General features: G+C 43.4%; 1 protein-coding gene across 7 annotated transcripts in view; it reads left to right on the top strand.

The window, feature by feature from the left end:
* Window positions 1-23956, top strand: part of WDPCP (WD repeat containing planar cell polarity effector) — a 421800-nt gene that overhangs the window by 91983 nt on the left and 305861 nt on the right. For all 7 annotated transcript variants that reach the window (XR_012222050.1, XM_073554051.1, XM_073554052.1 and 4 more), the window contains exons 5-6: window positions 15329-15399; window positions 15660-15719. Coding sequence is in view for 6 of the 7 variants with exons in the window: in XM_073554051.1 (XP_073410152.1) it covers window positions 15329-15399; window positions 15660-15719 (131 nt within the window). In the remaining variant the exon portion in view is untranslated. The remainder of the gene's footprint in view (window positions 1-15328; window positions 15400-15659; window positions 15720-23956) is intronic.

Genomic DNA, 23956 nt, shown 5'->3' with positions numbered 1-23956 from the left:
TTTGCAGATTTAAAAAAAAGCAGCAGTTTTCCAATTCTTTCAGGGAAAAAAAAAAAAATAAACGTGCATAAGATTTCTGAAATCTTATAGCTCTGGCTGGTAATGGGGAAAAAAAAGCAGATTTTAATTTGCATTTAAACTCTAAGCAAAAAAGGAAACGTAGGCTACCCGTGTTTCTTCCTGGTAGTTTTTTTTTTTTTATATAAACATGATATTTAAAGCTAAGCTCTGCCCATAGTACTTTATTTACTCATTTATATAGCGCCATTAATTCCACAGCGCTTTACAGACATTATCGGCACTGTCCCCGATAGGGCTCACACTCTAAATTCCCTATCAGTATGTCTTTGGAATAGCAAGCAAAACTACGAGTAATAAAGAGATTAATTACTACAATTGCAAACGGAACATTTGTACAGAACTACATTTGCCAGGAAGGAAAAGTAGAGCGATACAAACGAGAGAAGCAACAAAGCCTGCCGGCCGGCGAGTAGCGGGGCCCCTAATAAGATGTATCAGGTGACACTTTGTGCTTTGTAGTGTCGGTGAACAGCCGGCCCTACCCCTTGTGATGCACAGCTCCCACCGTCCTGATTCATTCTCTTGCAAGAGATGTTTTTTGTCTCTTGTTGTACCGCTGAGTGCTGCACTCCTGCTCTAATCTCTCCTTTAATGGAGATTCCAAACTCCTTAGGTATGGCAAGAAGACCCGAACAATCTCGAGCAGGATTTTTATCACACTGTTCTGCTTCAGTAAGAAGTATCAAGGCAAGCATGGAAAACCAATTGCACGAGGCACAGCAGAAAAAATAAAGCCTGTTAATTTTACTGTCTTATTTCCGTGACACATGTAGGGTTTTGTACCTACATACGTTCACCTGTTGAAAAAAATCCATGATAGCGCTGCAAGGTTGATATCGGTTTTTTTTTCTACTCTTTTTTTATTGTTGTTCACCTATCTTATATTTTGCAACTTTCTGCTAAATAATATATATATATATATATATATATATATATATATATATATATATATATATAATATCATGTATTAATTAAAAATAAAAATCTGATGTAAACAATAGCGGCCAGTGTTATAGTTGTTACCCATCAAGTGGAGAGGTTGTTTCATAAATGGGAATATCCCGGTTGGGTCAGTATTATGAGAGACGCTTTTTATTTTATGATGGATTTCTTAATTACACTTTGCCCATCATCAAATAATGTATTATCATCACTAGTAGATTGTAATGTTCACATCTGGTTATAAAGAGGACCTGCCACCCGGTCAAATTGGGCGGTTTTTGCTCTTATTTTATTCCCTGTGCCCTCCTGAGTATTCTGTTTTTATTTATTTATTTAATTAGCCATATGGATACAGAAATCTGGATAACTAGAATATTCAGGGGAGCGATGCAAATTTAGGTAAGAGCACAAACTGACCACTTTTAACTTGACGACAGGCCACCTTTATATGTTTTCCCTTAGTTTGTTTTATATGTAAACTACATTTTCTTTCTACTATTGGAGGTCATCAGGCCCATTGCTCATGAATAAAGGTTCCATTACGTTTAGCGATGCACCAGCGATCCTGACCACGATATGACGCGGTCAGGATCGCTGGTGCATCGCTAAATTGTCACTAGTGAGCTGCCACACAGGCAGATCTCACCAGCGACACAGCAGCGGTCGGCGGTCGTCGCTTACCTGTCAGATGCGGCGATGATGACCGTCTTCCGTCTGCGTTCATGGCTCTCTTGTCGGCGCCAGCAGGAAGCCGACGACGAGAAATGGACCAGGCCGATCTCGCACGATCAGCGATAGCCAGCGAGGGGGCCGGTCGGAGGTGAGTGTCACATGTAGTAATATCGCTGCTGCGTCACAAAATCGGTAAAGCCCCCTTTAGAATAGCACATAGTGCGTTGATTTTTAAACTAGATTGAAAATTATTATTATCCGCAGCACATCACTGTGTAAACAGGTAATGTGCTGCCAATAAGATGGTATCCTCTGCACACAGAATTATCATATTAAGGGTTCACTCCCATCTCCGTATATAAAGTAGCCGAGATTCTCAGCGAGAAAAGTTGGAGAGTGTTGTTTTTTTTTTTCCTCGCCTAGCATCCATATGACATGCGTAATCAACCCTTATTAATGCGTTTTTAGCATGACTATTTACATACAGAAATTCTGTCATTTGAATTGAGTTTTTGAACTAATAAAACAGTTTTATATTCAGAAAGATGATAGTAAGAAATTTGTCAGTAAGATATATAGTTAGCACAGTGCGTGTGAAGCTTACTGTACATGTATTTAGCTAATAAAGAAATAAGAAAAAAATGTCCTAATAGCACCAGCCCACAGCCGTCCCAGAAATGGCGCATCCATTTGATACTCCATTTCTGGCGCTTAGCCATGGGCTCTTCCCGATTGCCAACGCACCAGGGCAATCGGGGTAATGGGTTAGGGGTTAATGTCAGCTTTGTATTGTCAGCTGACCTCAAGCCCAGAGGTTTGCAATAGAGAGGCGTCTATAAGACACCGCTGCTACTGTCAGTGTGTGCTGGCAGCCGTGCTGAGCAGTCACATTAATTATGTCACTGCTCAGCAGTGCATCCGGATGTAGCAGAGTCGGGGATTGTTGTGGGATAGATTTACGGCTGACCCCTTTTGGATTATTAGATTTTTTTTTTTTAAAGTAAAAGAGGGTGCGGGAGTGCTTTGTACAAATAAAGGACTTTTCTCTGGACTAAAGCCCCCGTTACACACTGCGATATCGCTAGCAATATCGCTGTAAAGTCACCGATTTTGTGACGTAGCAGCGATATTGCTAGCGATATCGCTGCATGTGATACTTACCTCCGACCGGCTCCCCCGCTGGTTATCGCTGATCGCGCGAGAAGCTGCTGGACCATTCCTCGTCGTCAGCTTCCTGCGGCGCTTCCTGCTGTGACGACGAGCGACGCGTGGAGCCGGGCGGGAGGACGCAGGATCGCCGCGTCTAACAGGTAAGTAGCGATCCCCGTCCCCTGCGATGTCGCTGCTGAGATCTGCCTGAGTGGCAGCTCACTAGCGACCACCCAGCGATTCATCAGCGATCCTGACCGCGTCATATCGCTGGTTGGGATCGCTGGTGAGTCGCTAGGTGTAACGGTACCCTAACCTCTGGGCTTGATGTCAGCGAACATTACACAGCCGACGTCACCCCCAAAACCATTAACCCGCTTGCCAACGCACCATGGCAAGTGTGAAGAGCCGAGGCTGGATGCCAGAATTGGCACATCTAATGGATGCTCCATTTCTGTGGCTTAGAGCTCGTGTTATTACTCTGGGAGGGGGCCAATATCCATGGCCCATTCCCAGCCCACTATTATTAACCCGAAGCTGTCTGCTTAGCTTTTTTTTTTTTTAATTATTTTTTTTTTGGTGGCCCCCCTTTTTAATACCCAGTAAAGGCTAAGCAGTCAGCTGAGAGCTTTTATTAATAGGCTGGGAAGCTTCATGGATATTGGCTTCTTCCCAGAATAATATCAACCCCCAGCTCTCTACTTTCCCTCAGATAAGGGAGACCCCACCCATTTTTTTTTCATTTAATTTTATATTTATTAGCTAAATACATGTACAGCAAAAGACACACGCATGGGTGCATAAAATCGGACAGCACATGCATGGTCTGTGTGCCGTGCATTTTTTTTTTTTTTTTATACACATCCTGGTGTGGGTGGGGGGCAGCTTTCTGAGCTCTGCTATATCTAAGAACTCTGTGTCACAACTGCTGCACTGAGTAAATTAAATGATATATCATTGGAATCAGGGTCTCTGTTTCTACACTATACTGCTCTCAGATGAGGTAGCAAAAAGCTGGTGACTGATTCCCTTTAATTCCAGTGGAGAGCAGAGCACAGGTCGGGTGATATGGATGAATTTTGCTCTCCGTGCACACTTATTTTTAAGCGTTCTCATGCTCTGCATAGCTCAAACTTTTAAACATAAACAGGATTTTTTAAGAATTTCTTACAAATTACACGTTTTATGTGTCTTTTCTCATTGTGCCGAGTGTCTACATGGGTATAATCTTGTGTGTTTTTTTATATATTAATATATTTCATGTTTTATTTGCATTTGTCTAGAGTGTGAACATTTTCCTGGCAGTGAAAGTTCTGAATTATCCTTATACTGTACTTAAAGTAGTATATTTATGTAGCGGAACCCTGTTATGATGATTTTAGTTATTGCGTGACTTAGATATAACTCTTAGCTGCATATTAAGTTTATTTCAAACAGTTCTTTCCCCAGAATCCACATTCATCATTCCAAATACATAAAAGATTTTACCTAAGGCCTCTTTCACACATCAGGTTTTCGCCGTCAGGCGCGATCCGGCGCTTTTGACAGAAACCGGATCCGGCGAAATGCAATGCCGGATCCGGTTTCCCCCCCATTGACTTGCATTTGCGCCGGATGGCCATGCGTTTCATCCGGTTTTCGCCGGATCCGGCAATGTGTCGCGATCCGGCGTCTGGAAAAAACGGAGACTGTAATGTTTTTTGTCTCCGGCGAAAAAGCCGGACACGCCGGATCCGGCGCGTCCGGCTTTTTCACACAATGAAAGCCTATGAGCGCCGCAATGCGCCGGATCCGGTTTTTTGGGTCTGAGCATGCTCAGTAGCTCTGCCCACAAGACATATATAAAAGCAAGACAGTGGGACCCACAGCCACACCCAACATGCCACCCAAGAAAGCAACCAAGCGCAGCAGGAGAAGGCAGGAGACCACTGCAGCACCATCAGCACCACCACCACCACCCCAAATGGAGCAGCAAATGGAACATGCTGAGGAGGGGAGGCCAGCAGCAGATGAGAGACGGTAATTATCAAATCCCCCATTCCTCCAAACTAGGGCTATTGAATATCAAGATATTCATTGGCCCTTTGTTTCTCTTTATTCAACAGCCGCCCAATAGATGCAGCAGCAGCAGCAATGGCAGCAGCTGGAACACCACCCACAGGCATGGAGTGTGGCCACCAGGAAGACAGCACATCATCTTCTGGGAGCCCTCCCTCGCATCGTCAGCGTTTGACGGTAAGTTTTTATTTCCAAAATCCATCATCTCTGTAATATATGTCTATTCATTGCCTTTTATTTCAAAACAGGATTCACAAGATGAAGAGGAGCTCCCAGAAGAAGAAGGAAGGGGTGGACAGACACTTGGAGTGGGCTCACAATTGGTAAGTTTTTTGCATCAAACGCAGAAACACAACATCACACTACACACAACACATAGAAAACAATGTTCTGCAGACCACACACAGCAAACAAATGCCTACATCCAAAGACATAACATTTTTTGTTTTCTTCTCTAGTCTTCCCAATCTGGTGCTCGGCCAAGAGGTCCTCGCAGTGCCTCCCAGGGTCGTCGGCGACAGCAACGCGGCGGTCACCAGCGTGTAAGTATAAATATTTTTGCTTTGTTTTTTTGCACTTTTTATTTCATTTCTTTTGTGGAGGCTAATTGTTATTTTTGTCTTTTTCTTTAACAGCCTTCACAGCGTGCTCCCGACTCTGACGGTGAGGATGGAGGACTCGATGTGGACCACCTCATCGATCTCGTCAGAGAAAGGGAGCCGCTCTGGAATATGGCTGACCGCCGCCACGCTGACCTTATCGTTACCCGACGACTCTGGGAGGAAATCTGTTCGCTCCTTGTGGGCCGCTGGGAGGACCTCGATGTTCGGGCCCAGATTAAAGAGCGTAAGTATATACAGTACCGGTTGCTTGATGTAAACCAGTGTTTCCCGAACTCCAGTCCTCGTGGTCCCCACGGATCATGTGTTCAGGATTTCTATTTACTATGGAAATCCTGAAAACATGACCCCTGGGGACCATGAGGACTGAAGTTTGGGAAACACTGATGTTGTATACTAACCACTTTGTCCTTTCTCGTTTCAGGGAACAGAATTGTGAATCAGTGGCTGTCTGTGAGGGATCGTTTCAAGAAGGAGTTCAATAAAGAGATGCGGGCCCCGAGTGGATCTGGAGGACGCAGGAGCAAGTACAAGTACGCAGAAGCCCTGTCGTTCCTCCGGGAAACAATGGTCACTAGAAGGTAAATATTACACACCACATGTGAAAAAAATTGTTAGATGTAATTTTTTTTTTTCAGCCAGGGCCATACCATGTCAGTATTTTAATTGTTTTTTTTTCTCTTTATTCCACAGCACGGTGAGCAGCACTCGGGAGCCTGCACGATTGGACCCTTCTGAGGCGATCCCTGAGGAGACCGGCACCGAGGGACACTTCGACCGCCCCGGTACATCTGCACCTTCCCAGCCTACCCACACATTCGACCCATCTGTCCCATCCACCAGCACAGGAGCATCGTGGCCGCCTACATTACATGAAGCTGCTGGTGAGGAGATCGCTTTCCCTTTACCCCACCCTTCTGCCCCTGCCACCTCTAGTACACCTGCGGGTACTGGGCGGCAGCGGCAGAGGGGTCAGGAAAAGACTTATGCGCCAGAGTTCTTGCATCTGAATGCATCTTTCCAGAACTGTCTAAAAGTCTTGTCAGAGCAAATCTCCGCAGGCTATCAGCAGATCAACTCCAGCATTCTGTAGGTGAAGACACTTCTGCAAACCATGCATTCAGAAGCAAGATCTTCGCCAAACCACACCTTTTTCAGGTCTGTTGTGGAGCGCATGGAAACGCTCTCTCCTGCCCAGCAGATGCATGTAATGCATTCATGCCACGCTGCTCTCCAGCAACTTACCTCCCAACCTCCTCCTCCCACCACAGTAGTTCCTCCACCTGCACCCCCTCCAGCCGCTTTCCATCCTCCCCCTCCTATTACATCTACACCCCCTCCAGCCACTTTCCATCCTCCCCCTCCTATTACATCTACACCCCCTCCATCCACTTTCCATCCTCCCCCTCCTATTACATACCATCCACCTCCCCAGCACCATCCACCTCCCTAGCACCAGCAACCTCCCCAGCACCAGCAACCTCCCCAGCACCAGCAACCTCCCCAGTACCAGCAACCTCCCCAGTACCAGCAACCTCCCCAGTACCTGCAAACTCCCCACTACCAGCAACCTCCCCAGTACCAGACATCTCCCCACTTCCAGCAACCTGCCCCGTACCAGACATCTCCCCACTTCCAGCAACCTGCCCCGTACCAGACATCTCCCCACTTACAGCAACCTGCCCCGTACCAGACATCTCCCCACTTCCAGCAACCTGCCCCGTACCAAACTCCTTCCCCATACAACTTGCCATCAACATCATCTGCTCCTACAGTCCCTGCCCAACCCTCCACTCCACCACCCAACACCTCTTCTGCTTCCCACATGTCCACCCATTCTGTAGTTTTTTCCACACCTTCACCTCTAACTGTTCCTTCCCCACCACGATCCCAGTCCTCTCTCCACACTCCCAGTGTCGAAGTGTCCCGCAGCCCCTCCAGCAGTATTTCCACCACACACTACACAGATTTATAATGTGTGTATTTAAATAAAAATGACCAGTTTTATGGTTTCAAAGCTTTATTAAACAAGTTTATTAAAATTTTAAAAAAGTTTACTAAAAAAAACATTTTTCAATAAAAGTTAAATTATTTTACACTGGTTGTCTGTCATTTCTTTCTGCGGCGAAAAAGGTTAAATACAGGGTATTTAAAAGGTGAAATGGTATTCAAAACTAGGTATATAACTGTGGGTAAATTTTAGCTTTTTGCCACAGTTGTGTTCCTGGTTGTGTTTGAAGCAAAGTATTTCACCTAAAAAGTTGTGTTTATTGTTGGTGATTTCCTAACAATGTACACAACTTTTGTTAAAAGGTGAAATACTTTGCATAAAACACAACCAGGTACACACCTGTGGCCTAAAGCTAAAAATAGTAAGACCATGACAAGATAGCCAACTTTGGTTGGCAAAGGTATATACTGTTGGTCCAGAAGGTACACAAGTTTGGTTAGGGCACAAATCTTTCACACTCTGTCATCCTGCCAGTGTACTCTGCCTTGAGGTGACATAAAGTATATTGCAAAATTGTCCCTCATTACTGAAACCGTCACAGAACTTCTAGTGGTAATGTCATGGTAATCTTGCAAGGTGGTTTCTTCAGAGGTGTCCTCAATGGAAATGGGTTCCTTGCAGATAACAAAATTGTGGAGTACCACGCACGCTTTGATCACCTCGTCCACAGTTTCTGTCTTGAGGTTGATCGCAGTCAATAGGACCCGCCATTTGGCTGTCAGAATACCAAAGGTACATTCAACCATTCTTCTTGCTCTTGTGAGGCGGTAATTAAAAATGCGTTTTGGTCTTGTCAATCCTCTGCTAGAGTACGGTTTCAAAAGGTGTTCTGACAGCTGGAAGGCTTCATCCCCTACACAGATAAATGGCATAGGTGGACCAGATGTTTGCGGCAGCGGTCTAGGTGGTGGGAACTGGAAGGTGTTTCCATACAGTTTAGGCCCCATGGCAGACATTTTGAAAACTTGAGAGTCATTGGAGCGGCCATAGGCCCCAATATCAACCGCAATAAATTTGTATTCCGCGTCAGCGATGGCCATGAGGACAATTGAAAAATATTTCTTGTAATTGAAATATTCCGATCCCGATCCAGCTGGCTTTACAATGCGGATATGTTTCCCGTCCACAGCGCCCAAGCAGTTTGGAAACTGACATATCTGTTGAAACTTGTCAGCAATTTCAATCCACCTCTCTGTTGTGGGCTCTGGTAAAAACTCTTCAGCTAAGGAGTCCCACAGTGCACGGCATGTGTACTTCACAATACCAGATATGGTGGAAATCCCGAGTCTGTACTGGAAATGCAGTGACGAAAGGGATTCTCCAGTTGCAAGAAATCTGTGGGGAATTAAAAAACAATAAATTAGTTTTAAATCACAGCATTACATACCAAAACTGACCTATAACATTTGGAGATACAAACTACCACCAACAAGATTGCAGTGAAAGTGTGCTCTGATGCGAGCATATCCAATAAATGTGGCTTACCTTAAAGTCACCATCAGACGCTCTGCGGGTGAAACAGAGAAGCGGCAATAGGTGTCCGCTTTTCTTATGAGGTGTGCAATGCGCTCCACCAAGTAATCAAAATTCTCCATTTTCATCCTAACATATCCAAAAAATTTATCCGGGTTTCGTCGAAGGTCCATGCAGAGTGTAGAATAGACCCCACGCGTCATTCTCTTGGCTGTGATGGGGTGGATCCACAAACGTCGTCTACGATGCCTGATGCGCTGCTGTCTCGCTCTCTCCTTCTCCAGAACAATCACCCTCAAACGATTCACCTCCGCTATAAAATCCGCCAAATTCTTCAAAATATTTCCAATGACAACATCCATCTTCGCCAGTAACTTGCTCTTCTCTCCAACCTGCACTTTCTCCTCTACAACCTGTCAAAGAAGGGCTGTAGGAACATGCTATATATAGTTTTCCAGTAGCCAATCCCGTTCGGAAGGCCACAAGGGTCAATTTTAAAAACCGGATCCGGCGTAATCCGTCGAAAAACGGATAGAAAAACGGATGAACCGGATGAGACGGATCCGGTTTTGTCTGTCAAGAAAAAGACGGATCCGGCAGAAAACCGGATCCGTCACATCCGGTTTTACGAAACATTTGCCGGATCCGGCGTTCCGGCACGACGCTGGATCGCGCCTGACGCCGAAAACCTGATGTGTGAAAGTAGCCTAAAGGGGTTTTGTATTAACAAGATTTTATCACCTTTTGCTTGATCTAGATAAATGTAATATAATCAGCATTACTCGCCCTCCGCTGCTCCATGCCCCTGTGCCGTTACTCCTTTCACTTCTGGAACCAATGATTGATGACATCATGACTATAGCACATGTGACCTGTGCAGTCAATCACCAGTGATTGCCTGCAGTGGTTACGGGCTGAAGTCATGCTGTCACCTCTGCAGCCTGTCAGTGAAGGGTATCACAGCAGACGGTGAATTGCACTGCATTTTCATGGGAGATCCTTTAAACTTAAACCCTAATCTGTCACCACATTGTAAAATAAAGACTACATACATTACTAAATAGATCTTAGACCTGATGAGAAGGGTGTACTTCCTTTGAAAAGCCATGTGACAAAGTGTATGATCTTCCAATGAAAAGGAACATTTTAATATTAGGCAGGGAAACTTTCACAAGGGGTTATACAGCTATTTTTCACGGATTTTTAAAGTGTATCAGTCTCATCTGGACTAAGATCTATTTAATATTGTGTACAGCAATTATGAAATGTATTTCTACTGCAAAATGGTAACTTTTCTCTTATGTGCAACAACTACTCTTATAACAAAAACCTGGCTTGTTCACAGTTATCTACAGTCTTAAAGGTTCCTCATATCCGTGTTTAAAGGGAATCTATCTGCTAATTCCCCCCCCCCCAATACAGTTACATGTGTGTAAAACTTGTAAGACCACTAGTATATCCGCGAATGCAAATAAGACTGGAAGTTCTCTGGGAGGGGCAGAGTCTCTGTTCCATTCTCAGCCTACATTCATCTTCCACTAGGTGATTGACATGCTGACATCGAACTAAATGACAGTCACCTAATAGAGGGCTGAGAATAAAGCTGAGGCATCGGAAGTGCTCTGCCCTGCCCAGGGCACTTCCAGACTCATTTGTATATTATGTCTAAAGTGGATTTCTCTGCAACAGAGCAATCATTTTGTTAATAAAAGGTATATGTTCACAAGTGTTCTTATAAGCTACACTGGGCCAGTCAAGAATGATTGTTATTTTAGCTGTGTGCTTAGGGTCATTGTCTTGTTGGAAGGTGAACCTTCGGCCAAGTCTGAGATCCAGAGCGCTCTGGAAGAGGTTTTCATCCAGGATATCTCTGTACTTGGCCGCACTCCTGTTTCCTTCAATTGCAACCAGTCATCCTGTCCCTGCAGCTGAAAAACACCCCCATAGCATGATGCTGCCACCACCATGCTTCACTGTTGGGATTGTATTGGGCAGGTTATGAGCAGTGCCTGGTTTTCTCCACACATACCACTTAGAATTATCACCAAAAAGGTATATGTTTGTCTCATCAGACCACAAAATCTTATTTCTCATAGTCTGGGAGTCCTTCATGTGTTTTTTAGCAAACTCTGTGCGGGCTTTCATATGTCTGGCACTGATGAGAGGCTTCCGTCGGACCACTCTGCCATAAAGGCCTGACTGGTGGAGGGTTGCAGTGATAGTTGACTTTGTGGAACTTTCTCCCATCTCCCTACTGTATCTGTGGAGCTCAGCCACAGTGATTTCGGGGTTCCTCTGTTCCTCTGTTGCCAAGGCTCTTTTCCCACGTTTGCTCAGTTTGGCTGGACGGCCAGGTCTAGGAAGACTTCTGGTGGTCCCAAACTTCTTCCATTTAAGGATTGTGGAGGCCACTGTGCTCTTAGGAACCTTGAGTACTGCAGGAATTCTTTTGTAACCTTGGCCAGATCTGTGCCTTACCACAATTCTGTCTCTGAGCCCCTTGCCAGTTCCTTTGACCTCATGATTCTCATTTGGTCTGACATGCACTGTGAGCTGTGAGGTCTTATATAGACAGGTGTGTCGCACCCGAGTGACCTTTCATAGTACATGCTGTCCATCTGGTAACTTTATCCTCCGTCAGAAAAGCAGGAACTAAAAGTCAGCACATTAGGGTGCTAAAATGTCAGATCCATTTGTCGCTTTACTGTAGATATAGATAAAACAATTCAAGCATCCGAATCATCTAAAATTAATATTTACATCTAAAAAAAAAAATATATATATATATAAGTAAGCTGCACTAGTGGATATTATAAAGTCAGTAAGGCTGCAAAATCTTTCAGGCAATTACCAAATCTCCAGGTACCTTAAAAAAAAAAAAAAAGCAGCCCTGCATCTAGAGTTTCGGAAAAACTGTGATGTAATAGCCCATTGGGGCTCAGCAGCATTTTGGTTCTGCCTTGGAGTCCTGCTTTCATTTTTAGATAGATGACATGAACACTGACGATATGATTTAATACGCTGAATAACGACGAAAGACTGTCTGAAACTCGTTTGCCGATTTCATCGGTGTTGTATTATGTGACTTTTCCATATCTTCAATAAAATATCCATTTTAGAGGATCCAGTTCCTGGATCTGTTTTATCTGTTTCTTCCTGTACTTGCATTACTACAAGATCTTATATAAACTCATCACTCTTTCCCACAAAGTGCTCCACACTTAACCACCACCCTACATCTCCTCCCTTGTCTCAGTCTACCACCCTTCTTGTGTCCTCTGTTATAATGACCCAAAACCTCCCATTCCAATCTCCAAGACTTCTCATGAGCTGCGCCAATTCTTTGTAATGCACTACCCAGGACAGTTCAATTAATCCCTAATACCCAAAGGTTTAAGCGTGCCCTAAAAATGCATTTCTTCAGACTGGCCTACCGCCTCAACATACTAGTATAACTATCCCCGTTTGGCCCATACAAAATTTTCTTCATAACCAGGACCCTTGTATCATCTGTCCTCACACCCTTTATACATTTAATAGCCCTCTGTTTAGGATAAAAATTGGAGGGATGTAATCTCTTGTCTATACAGTAGTATAACAGTCCTTGTTAACGTTAGGTGTGTGCCCAGAAGAGCATATTGACGTATTAGTGTCCTCTTGCTTATATATCGCTGACATATGCCGTAGTTAGATACAGAAATAGTCACGGTGTGGGAGCAAAGCAGACTACGCGGAGGAAACTACAGGAGAAACCTAAGACTTCACACAGGCGTTGCCTTAAGTCGGCCTTGAACCCAGGACCCCACCGTACGAGTGGTGGATAACAATGTAGGTTTTCCAGCATGGGTCAGCATTCACCCCTCCATCACAACCTTTATGTACAAGTCCCACAACTAATAGGACTAACAGCCATGGTAGTTCAGGACTTCATCATCACAGCTTATCCCCTGCTTAGAAATCTCCGCTTATCCACTTAGCTCGTACATCAAGGTACAGTAATTCCAGGTATCTGTAAATAATTGGGTCTTGGAAGATCATAGGTCGTATGTCGGAAAGATAAGGCACAATGGACTCGGTAGATACAGACCATTTAACTGAACAGCTATATTACTGCAGATTTTTCCTGACTTCTTACCAACATTTCCAACAATATCATAAGTTTGAGAAATGATAGTCTGAACCAGATTCCAGTGATGGCACCAATCAAACAGAAAACGTTAGTTTACACGCAGTATTCGCTGAGATCATCCAGATACAATTTATTGCAGGTTACCGGTCAGCATTTGGGACCAATAAATGTGATAGTTTTATTCTCCATGAATAAAAAACAAAAGAAAGAAAGAAGGTATCATTATAAATAAATGACTAAATACCTTTAATTAGTAAATCACACACTTTGTCTAGAGTGCTAATCGCCATAGTACAGTAAAAAGGCCACGGATGTTACACTTATTACAGAAACCTGTCCTGTTGTATGCGCATAGGGAGAGACCTGTCAATCACCTGGCGAGGGGCGGGGAGCAGCCGACTGGAGACACCATCAGACTAGTCAGCGGAGACAAGTAGACCCAGGGCGGCTCTTCAGGCTATGTTGTCTGTGAGACAACGCATATTAAAGCCTACCTGTCTGTAATCACTCAGCCAGGCTCTGCCTTGTGCTGCCCGTGCTTTGGGTAGCAGGAATCTAATGACAGGTTTCCTCTGTAAGAATTTAGAAGTTTATTCTAATTACATTTTTCTTTCTTTATGTTCTTATATTCCCACTTCTAATATTCTTTTACTACCTGTGGGCCGGTGTCGCAAGACAAAGGGCAGTTGTTGTTAAAGGGTTAAAATGACTGTGAAAACTTTTATTTGATTCTTGTAGCTGTATTTCTCTTGTTTTCTTTCGGGCAGTAGTAAGGCTTCATTTACATGTCCGTTTTTCACAGGTAGCACTTTTATATTTATAATGGTGGATGGGGCTGTTCACATGTTTGTGATTTTTCAGAGACCCGGTGGTCCACACAAAACCGCAGAGATATATGATATATTGATCCAAGTGTCAGCTCAAAATCGGCATGCAAATCTATGGGTCTGTGAAAAAATAGAAAACCGCTTGGATTACATCCAAGCGAAGTCCAATTTTCACTGCCTGCTTGATAGAAGGGGAGAAACTTTTTCATCACATACGAGAAAACGGGATGGAAATTGGACCAAAATTTTTAAAATTGGATGAGAACAAAACTGATGTAACACAGATGAAAAATGGAGACAATATAGACGGTGCATGAGAAAAGAAGGCTGCGTTGTACAGCGCCCGCAAAAAAAAATCTTTACAAGTTCGACTAAACCAAAAAATCTTAACATCTCTAACAATCAAGTGTTTTTATTGTGAATATTTTGTTACAATTAGTATTGGGAAGTGAGAGCTGAGCTTTGGTTGGTTGCTATGGGCATTGTGTGCACTTTTAAGAAGTAAAATCATGACATTTTATGTGTAAAGATTTTTTTTTTGCCAGCACTGTACATGAATATAAAAATGGACACGGCTGCGTGAATGTAGCTTAAAGAGAAAATGTCCGCAGAATTTCTCCCCCTAAACTATTTATACGCAAATGTAGCACTTTGAAAGGCAAGTCCAGAAATACATTTTCTTGGCCAGTCTGGTCCTTCATTACAGATAAATCAGTGGTTGAATTGATATGCAAATATCTATGGTAGATTTGAAGTTTCTGTCACTCCAGCTCTATTCTCTGCCTAGTGCCGCCTCCTTCTGCATGACTGATGGCTCGTTTTCCTGATGTCACACTATAAAAGCAGTCAAGCAGGAGGCGCTGGCACTGGTTAGGGAATAGAGCTGGAGTGACAGAGGCTTCAGATCTACCATGGCCATTTACATATGAATTTAAACTCTGATTTTCTCAGAAATGGACAAATGGACTGGTCATGTAAAGGTATAGCTTCGGCTTGTCTATGAAAGAGCTGCATGCGCATATAAATAGGCGGGGAGAAATTCTCCCAACAAATTCCCTTTTAATTAGAACATATGGATGTCATAGAAAAAAATGCTAAAAGAATTTACATGCTGCAGATTTCCAAAAACACTGCAGTGTGCAAATTCAGGTAAGAAAAAAAAAAAGCTGAAATCTTATAATTTTTGCTAGTTCTGTTTTTGCAGAAAAAAGTGCAGCAAAAAGAACAAATCCTCTATAAAAAATGTCACATGTGAACAAAGCCTTCTTGATAAATTTCAAGTTTTAAAAATGGAATCACTGGGTAATGCCAAGCAACCCATGCACTGCGGCAGCAGGCTGTAATTATTATTATTATTTTTTCTAAGCTCGAGGCATCCCTTGGGTATTGAAGAACAAGCGGCCAGAAAAGCTACGGGACAATCTGGTGGAACTTGAGGTAGGTTTTTGAGAAAGTTACAAGAATGGCAACAAACAATCCTCCTTTCAATCACCTTTCAGCAGCTTTAATTTTCATAAAGGATCAGGCATCGGGGTGATGATAGCTGCGCTTTTGTCTAGAGAGCTGCTCGAAAACAGTTGCATCTTTGTTTATGTGGCCCGCTAATCTCCGGCTGCTCGAAACGCTGAGGCACTTTAACCAGTGGCAGCAATGTACACAGCCGACCCTCCAGCTCACTGTTTTCTCTTGTCCTCCAGGAGCTGATGCAGAGCAATGAGTGTGTGCTCAGCAAATGGAAGAACAAATACGTCTGTCAGGTAAGATGTTGTGACATGCCCTTCCTCTAGCCACTCGATGGAGCTGAACTCTTATTCATTGAGGGAAGTTTTTGTCTTATTATGTAAACCTGATTGCAAGAAAAAACTGAAATATTTTGATGCCGGTTTTGCTTCCTTGTTAACTGTGAGGGGTTTACCCTGATAGCGGTGCAGTGTTGGAAAAGTAATTCCACTAATGCCATTGGGACTACAAATCCCAGCACAACTTGGCTTGTGTCGACTTATTATATTGTGTAAACTAAAGGCGTTTTCCACTTCACCTTTAGCAAATGTGTTGCAGACATGATTTTATGGCACTTACTAAGGCTAGTTTCACACTAGCGTATGGAGGAGCTGCGGAGGGATGCGGACTTCCTCCTTGAAGCTCCACCTACGGCTGCACCGCCTCCGTTCAGCTCCGCCTCCGGCATGCGGCCTGCGTACCCTATCTTCAGCATTAGGTACGCAGGCCATGCCGATGTATGCGGATGCCGATGTCTGCGGCGAACGCAACGTGTTGGATTTTGTTGCGGTCGCCGCACCGTGCATGCGGAGGCATCCGCATACATCGGCATGGCCTGCGTACCCAATGCTAAAGATAGGGTACGCATGCCGCATGCCGACAGAGGCGGAGCTGACCGGAATAGGTGCAGCCGTGGGCGGGGCTTCACGGAGGAAGTCCGCATCCCTCCGCAGCTCCTCCATACGCTAGTATGAAACTAGCCTAATATAGAAGTATTAAAGATTCTCTTCCCTCATTAGATGTTTTGGGTTGTCATTTTGATTTAAAAAGAGAAAACACAGTAGTTTCACAATAAATGTCTTCATCCTACCACTAACCATGAGTGGAGAAAAAGTTTTGGTGTTATCATTCATATTCTCTGAAAAAAGCCAAGAAAGCAAAATTTCTTCCGGGGTATGTAAACGTTTGAGCACAACTGTATGTGTTGAAGGCTGGTTTCACAATAGCGTTTTTTAGCACTGTGCTTCGTGCGCGTCCATGCGCATGCGTCCTGCGCCCCTATCTTTAACATGGGGGCGCATGGTCTAGCGTATGCACGCGTTCGTATGTGTTTTCTTGCGCATGCATTTTTTTTAGTGTGCGCCTAGGCACGCCGGATGCAACCTGTTGCATTTTTGGTCCGTCCGACCTGTGTCAAAACGCATGCACACGCTTGTGCGCGGAATGCGCAAAAAAAAAAAAATCACATTACAGTTTATGGGAACGCCTGAGTTTAAAATCGCATGCGTTTTAAGAGTTAACATGGCTATAAACTGGTTAAAACGCATGTGCCTAAAAAAAAAATCAAACGCATGCAAAGCGCATGATGCGTTTTTTGCATGTGTTTCTATTACGCACGAAGCACAGCGCTAAAAAACGCTAGTGTGAAACTAGCCTAAGTCAACAGCCACCGTTGCATATAAGGAGTTTGATAGAGGCAGATTGCTTCCTCTGTCACTTCATGAGATTCCTGCAGCACAGTCGTGGGCAGCTGATGCCTGGCAAGGCAAGCAGAGGTCAAAAAATGGCTGCCTGGTCTGGCACAGATTAAAGCCTAATAGATCTTGGTAGAGTCATGATTTATTAGGCAGCCTGTCAGTATAAAGGTACATTCACACATCCGTTTCAATTTTCATATCAATGTGAAATGGTCCATTTTTCTTTCCAGTGTCTGAACTTTAAAAAATCTACCAACTCTTAGCAATGAATCTTTTAAAACCAGATGAAACAGGGATGGAACACTGAAATACAGTCTGTTTTCTACATTTTATACGGCTCTCCATAGGCTTTCATGGCCTACTCTGATCCGCAAAACATATTAGAATAGGACATGCCCTGAACCTCACAGATCCATTTTTAAAACTGATGTATGAAACTCTATGGGTCCGTGTGATGTCCCAAAAAAAACTGACCTGTACAACTGATGTGTGAATATAGCTGCACTACACTGGGAAGCTAAGTACTGCACTGTGCGACATAAGTATTACAGTTCATCATTACTGTGATCAAAGGATAAAAAGTGTTAAAAAATGTAAAACCTATTAAAAAATCTAATTTGTCAAAATCAAAATGTTGTTTAAATTATAAAAAAAAAAAAAGTCATCTGGTATCATCATCTCTGTAATGTGGTGAATGCTGAAAAAAAACCAAAAAAAAACCAAGGTGATATCCAGAATTGCTATTTTTTTCAGCTCACCTCGCATACAATGAAAAAAAAAGTATCAAAAACACATATGAGCTCAAAATGATATGAATAAAAATTAGATTGTTATGCAAAAAAAAGAAAGGGGTCTAAGAAAATGGGAACCAAGATGTTTTATCGTACTGACCTGTAGAATAAAAGTACATTCTAGTTATACTGATTGTTTAATGGTGTTTAAAAAGGAAGAAAAAATCAAGAATTTTTTTTGTTCATTCAACTTTGCATAAAGTGTAATAGAAAGTGATTACAAAATCGTATGTGCCTGAAAATGGGACCGATGAAAACATCATCTTCACACAATAAAGTCCGCTCTGCTGTTGAAAATTGTAAAGCCTATGACTTTCAGAATATGGTGACACAAAAACAAACGCTTTTTCTTCATATAGTGAATTGTATTAGTCATGAAACAAAACCACATAGATAAGGTCTCGCCCTAGTTATTCGGGCCCACAGAGTAAAGTTTGAACTTTGTGCTGCAGATCAAAAGCATAAAATTTTAAATTTCTAAAAATAACAGCAGAATGTGTTGTTTATTTTTTTTTTTCTATTTCTTCCCATAAAGATCTAAACAGGTTGTCCGACATTAGGCTACAAGTCTGCAATCACTCCTCCATGTCACATAGCACGTGCTGCGATTATTGTCTGGTGCTGGGCGCAGCCAGTCGTGTGACCGTGTCTATGTGATTTCCATACTTCTGGCCACATTTCGACTAGACTTTGTATTGAGCAAGGTCGCTCACGTCTAGTTGGCACGTGACCACATACTTGCTGTCACTCGTCTTCCGCACCCGGAATCGGAATATTCACAAGTCTGCAGTCACATAAAATGACTGTAGACTTGTAGCCTAAGGCAGGACAATCCCTTTAACCTCTTCGCGACCGCCCACAGTAGATAAACGTTGGCGCTTGCTGGGCTTTGTGCAGCGCCGACGTTTATCTACTGTCGGCGGTTTTGTGCCCCCCGGGACCCCCTCATACCTTATAACGCGGGGATCCCAGTGCACAATGCATGCTGGGACCCCCAACGTCATCGAGACCTGATTGGTTCAGGTCCTGATGACGTCGCGTCACAGCAGCCAATGAGAGAGCTCGCTGGGAAAGCTGCTTGTTTCCCGGCGATCTCCCTCATTATAACGTGACTTCTCCTCTGAGCTCATGCTGACAGATGAGCAGAGGTGAAGCAGCGTTACAGTGTGACTAGATCGCTGCCTGGCACAGCTGATCGCTGCCTGGCACAGCTGTGTCAGGCAGCGATCTTGTCACACAGTAACGCTGCTTCACCTCTGCATCTGTCAGATGTTCACATCTGTCAGTGTGAGATCAGAGGAGAAGTGGCGTTACTATGTGCCGGGCAGCGATCTTGTCACATAGTAACGCTGCTTCTCCTCTGATCATCTGCCAGTGTGAGATCAGAGGAGAAGTGGCGTTACTATGAGTCAAAAATACAAAAAATAAAAAACACAAAAATAAAAAAAAAAGTAAAGAAAAAAAAGCAGGCGGGTTAGGGCTAGGGTTAGGGCTAGGGTTAGGGCTAGGGTTAGGGCTAGGGTTAGGGCTAGGGTTAGGGCTAGAGTTAGGGGTGTGTTGGGGTTAGGGTTGGAATTCGAATTGGGGGTTTCCACTGTTTAGGTACATCAGGGGCTCTGTAAATGCAATATGACGCCCGCAGACCATTCCATCAAAGTCTGCATTCCAGAACGTCACTACTTCCCTTCCGAGCCCCACCGTGTGCCCAAACAGTGGTCCCCCCCCACATGTGGGGTACCAGCGTACTCAGGACAAATTGGACAACAACTCTTAGGGTCCAATTTCTCCTGTTACCCTTGTGAAAATAAAAATTGGGAGCTAAAAGATCATTTTTGTGGAAAAAAAATGATTTTTTTATTTTCACGGCTCTACATTATAAACTTTAGTGAAACACTTGGGGGTTCAAAGTGCTCACCACACATCTAGATAAGTTCCTTGGGGGGGTCTAGTTTCCAAAAAGGGGTCACTTGTGGAGGATTTCCACTGTTTAGGCACATCAGGGGCTCTGTAAATGCAATATGACGCCCGCAGACCATTCCATCAAAGTCTGCATTCCAGAACGTCACTACTTCCCTTCCGAGCCCCACCGTGTGCCCAAACAGTGGTCCCCCCCCACATGTGGGGTACCAGCGTACTCAGGACAAATTGGACAACAACTCTTAGGGTCCAATTTCTCCTGTTACCCTTGTGAAAATAAAAATTGGGAGCTAAAAGATCATTTTTGTGGAAAAAAAATGATTTTTTTATTTTCACGGCTCTACATTATAAACTTTAGTGAAACACTTGGGGGTTCAAAGTGCTCACCACACATCTAGATAAGTTCCTTGGGGGGGTCTAGTTTCCAAAAAGGGGTCACTTGTGGAGGATTTCCACTGTTTAGGCACATCAGGGGCTCTGCAAACGCGACATGACACCCGCAGACCATTCCATCAAAGTCTGCATTCCAAAACGTCACTACTTCCCTTCCGAGCCCCCCCGTGTGCCCAAACAGTAGTTTTCTTCCACATATGGGGTACCAGTGTACTCAGGACAAATTGGACAACAACTTTTGGGGTCCAATTTCTCCTGTTACCCTTGTGAAAATAAAAAATTGGGGGCTAAAAGATCATGTTTGTGGAACAAAAATGATTTTTTATTTTCATGGCTCTACGTTATAAACTTCTGTGAAGCACTTGGGGGTTCAAAGTGCTCACGACACATCTAGATAAGTTCTTTAAGGGGTCTAGTTTCCAAAATGGGGTCACTTGTGGGGGTTTCCACTGTTTAGGCACATTAAGGGCTCTCCAAATGCGACATGGCGTTCTATCTCAATTCCAGCCAATTCTACATTGAAAAAGTCAAACGGCACTCCTTCCTTTCTGAGCTCTGCCGTGTGCTCAAACAGTGGTTTAGCCCCACATACGGGGTATCGGCATATTTGGGAGAAATTGCACAAAAAATTTTGTGGTTCATTTTCTGTTTTTACACTTGTGAAAATAAAAAAAATGGTTCTGAAGTAAAATGTTTGTGAAAAAAAGTTAAATGTTTATTTTTTCCTTCCACATTCCATTCATTCATGTGAAGCACCTGAAGGGTTAATAAACTTCTTGAATGTGAGTACATTGAGAGGTGCAGTTTTTAGAATGGTGTCACTTTTTGGTATTTTCTGTCATATTGACCCCCCAAACTCACTTCAAATGTGAGGTGGTCCCTAAAAAAAATGGTGTTGTAAATTTTGTTGTAAAAATGAGAAATCGCTGGTCAACTTTTAACCCTTATAACTTCCTAAAAAAAAAAAATTATGTTTCCAAAATTGTGCAGATGTAAAGTAGACATGTGGGAAATGTTATTTATTAACTATTTTGTGCGATATCACTCTCTGATTTAAGGGCATAAAAATTAAAAGTTTGAAAATTGCAAAATTTTCAAAATTTTTGCCAAATTTCGATTTTTTTTAACATATAAGCACAGTTCATATCTAAGAAATTTTACCACTATCCTGAAGTACAATATGTCATGAGAAAACAATGTCAGAATCAGCAGGATCCGTTGAAGCGTTCTAGAGTTATGGCCTCATAAAGTGACACTGGTCAGAATTGAAAAAATTGGCCTGGTCACGAAGGCAAAAACAGGCTCAGGCGCGAAAGGGTTAATAAAAGTTAGGCTTGTATGTACCCCAGAATGGTGCCACTGACAAATACAACTAATCTCGGGAAAAATATATACCAGTTTATCTTTAAATCCTTGAACACTAAGGCTGCGTTCACACGTTGCGTTTTTTTCACGTTTTCACTGCGGTTTTTAATGCGCATTTTTGCCGTGAAAATGCATAAAAAAAGCATCCCATGCAATCCTATGGGATTCCGCAATGCTGTGCTAATGCTGCGGATTTTTCCACGGCGAATCGCATCGTGGAAAAAAAGCAGCATGCTCATTAATTTTGCGGAATCGCTGCAATTCCGCCCACATAGGAATGCATTGTTCTGCTTACTTTCCACATGTGGCTGTGCCCACCATGCGAAAAGTAAGCAGAATATATGCGGATGGTACCCAGGGGGGTGGAGGAGAGGAGACTGTCCTCCGGGCTCTGGGTACCATATCCCTGTAAAAAATAAAATAAAAAAATCGGGTTATATTCACCTTCCGGAGTCCCACGCAGCCTTACCGATGCTCCCAACAACTCCCGTTCCCAGTAATGCCTTGCGGCAAGGACCTGTGATGACGTAGCTGTCTTGCAAGGCATTTCTGGGAACGGGAGCATCGCGATGATCGGGAACACTGCGCGGGACGTCGGAAGGTGAGAAAAACACGATTTTTTTTGTCATTTTTTAACATTAGATCTTTTTACTACTGATGCTGCATAGGCAGCCTTAATAGAAGAAAGTCGGTCACACTCGTCAAACATCAGTTCTCTAAGTGATGCTACAGATCGCTTGGAAAACGCTAGCATTCTGCAAGCTAATTACGCTTGCAAATCGCTAGTTTTTCCGCGGGAAAATCGCGGGAATTTAAAAAGCGTTTTTTCTGCGGAATGGAATTCCGGAATTCCCGCGGTAACTTCCGCTGGAATTCCGTAACGTGTGCAGATAGCCTGATTGTTGAGTACAGCTAGGAGTCAGGCATCAGAAAATTGTCTCTGTCCTGTGGAATAATAAATGAATTTTTGCTTTCTCCAAGTTTAGCCCAATTGAGGTATCCTCATCCCTTGTTTGCGTAATATGTTCTCCTCTGTATTATTTTGTGTTACTTATTGTAGGATAATTGTAAACACAAAGTAATGTAATAAGATAATATTTTTGGGTCATCCCATGACTCTGCCGTGTACCTGCCGTTCCTCTGTTGTTCCTCTTGGAAATGTAGGAATGATTTTGGGACTAAATGTTACCAGAGGGTGCCACATTGTCCGACCAGTGATTAGTGAGTGTATAGTGTCATACTTTTTTGGGGAAAAGGAAAATGGCCAATTATTTAGAGATTTCATGGAGGGATGATGGTGGATCGGCACAACACACAGTTATAAGAAAAGAGTCGTTGTTTTATGTGTTTCCTGTAGTCCCATTTTGTGACGTGCCCGTCCATAGATACTGATTTCTTTATTGCTCTTGATTCCTTGTTAACATCACACTTGAGGAGTTAAAAAACTTTGCAGCAGTCAGTGATTCCTGGGTCTGCGGCCAATAATGGCACCATGGGATGCAGTCCACATTATCACATGCTCAAAGAGAAAGGGAAAAGGCCGTCCTATCTCGCCGGCTGTCAGACCTATCACTGCTGTTGTTGGGAAGTGTTCGCGCTGTCAACTGGTGAAAGTCGCCTTTTACATTCCAGTGCGTTAGACCTTAACCGTCTTTTTTCTTGTTTTTTGTTTTTTACCTACATATTTTGGCCGCGTTACAGGGGATACAGAAAAAATAAGATCCGTAAACCTCAATGTTTTTAATTTTAGAGACATGATGGAGACCGTGCATGGAATGGTCGGCACTGAGCAGCGGTTGTTGTGTCTCTGGGACGTACAGGAACACTACCCAGTCCTGTACTAATTGGTGGCTCCGTTTTCACACGCCTCGCTCTGCATCTTCATATTTGCTTATTCTTAATAATCTAAAAAAAAAAGAGAATTTGCGGTAAAATAGACGTCGTATTTACACAGCGACTGTGTCAATGTTTGCCTGTGGGTACATGCTTTGTTTAAGCCAGTAGGACGCAGACGGGGATTCTGCTGCTCCTCTAATTGGCTTCTCACTGACTGTCCTCTATTGTGTTAATATGGTTAATTGGAGCGCTTTGCCGCCTGTCACTGACATCTAGGCTCCAATACTTACAGTTGGTATTAGTTCCCCATGACTGTTTTCTATGTAGCTCACATTACTAGTGAGGGAAAGACAATATTAATTTCACTACAGTTTGAAAATCCCTTGATACACTGGGTTCATACCTGTGTTGGGGGCTCTGTAAGGTGCCTGCGTGCAGAATGCGCCAAAAAATCAGGAAAAAAATAAATGGCACAATATGCCGCCCTTTTCCAAT

The sequence above is a fragment of the Dendrobates tinctorius genome, unplaced genomic scaffold (assembly GCF_039654945.1).
Source record: "Dendrobates tinctorius isolate UK_male_01 unplaced genomic scaffold, ASM3965494v1 ptg000205l, whole genome shotgun sequence".
In the NCBI taxonomy this organism is placed as follows: domain Eukaryota; kingdom Metazoa; phylum Chordata; class Amphibia; order Anura; family Dendrobatidae; genus Dendrobates; species Dendrobates tinctorius.
The sequence above is the reverse complement of the archived record's forward strand: the minus strand, read 5'-3'. Positions and strand labels throughout refer to the sequence as shown.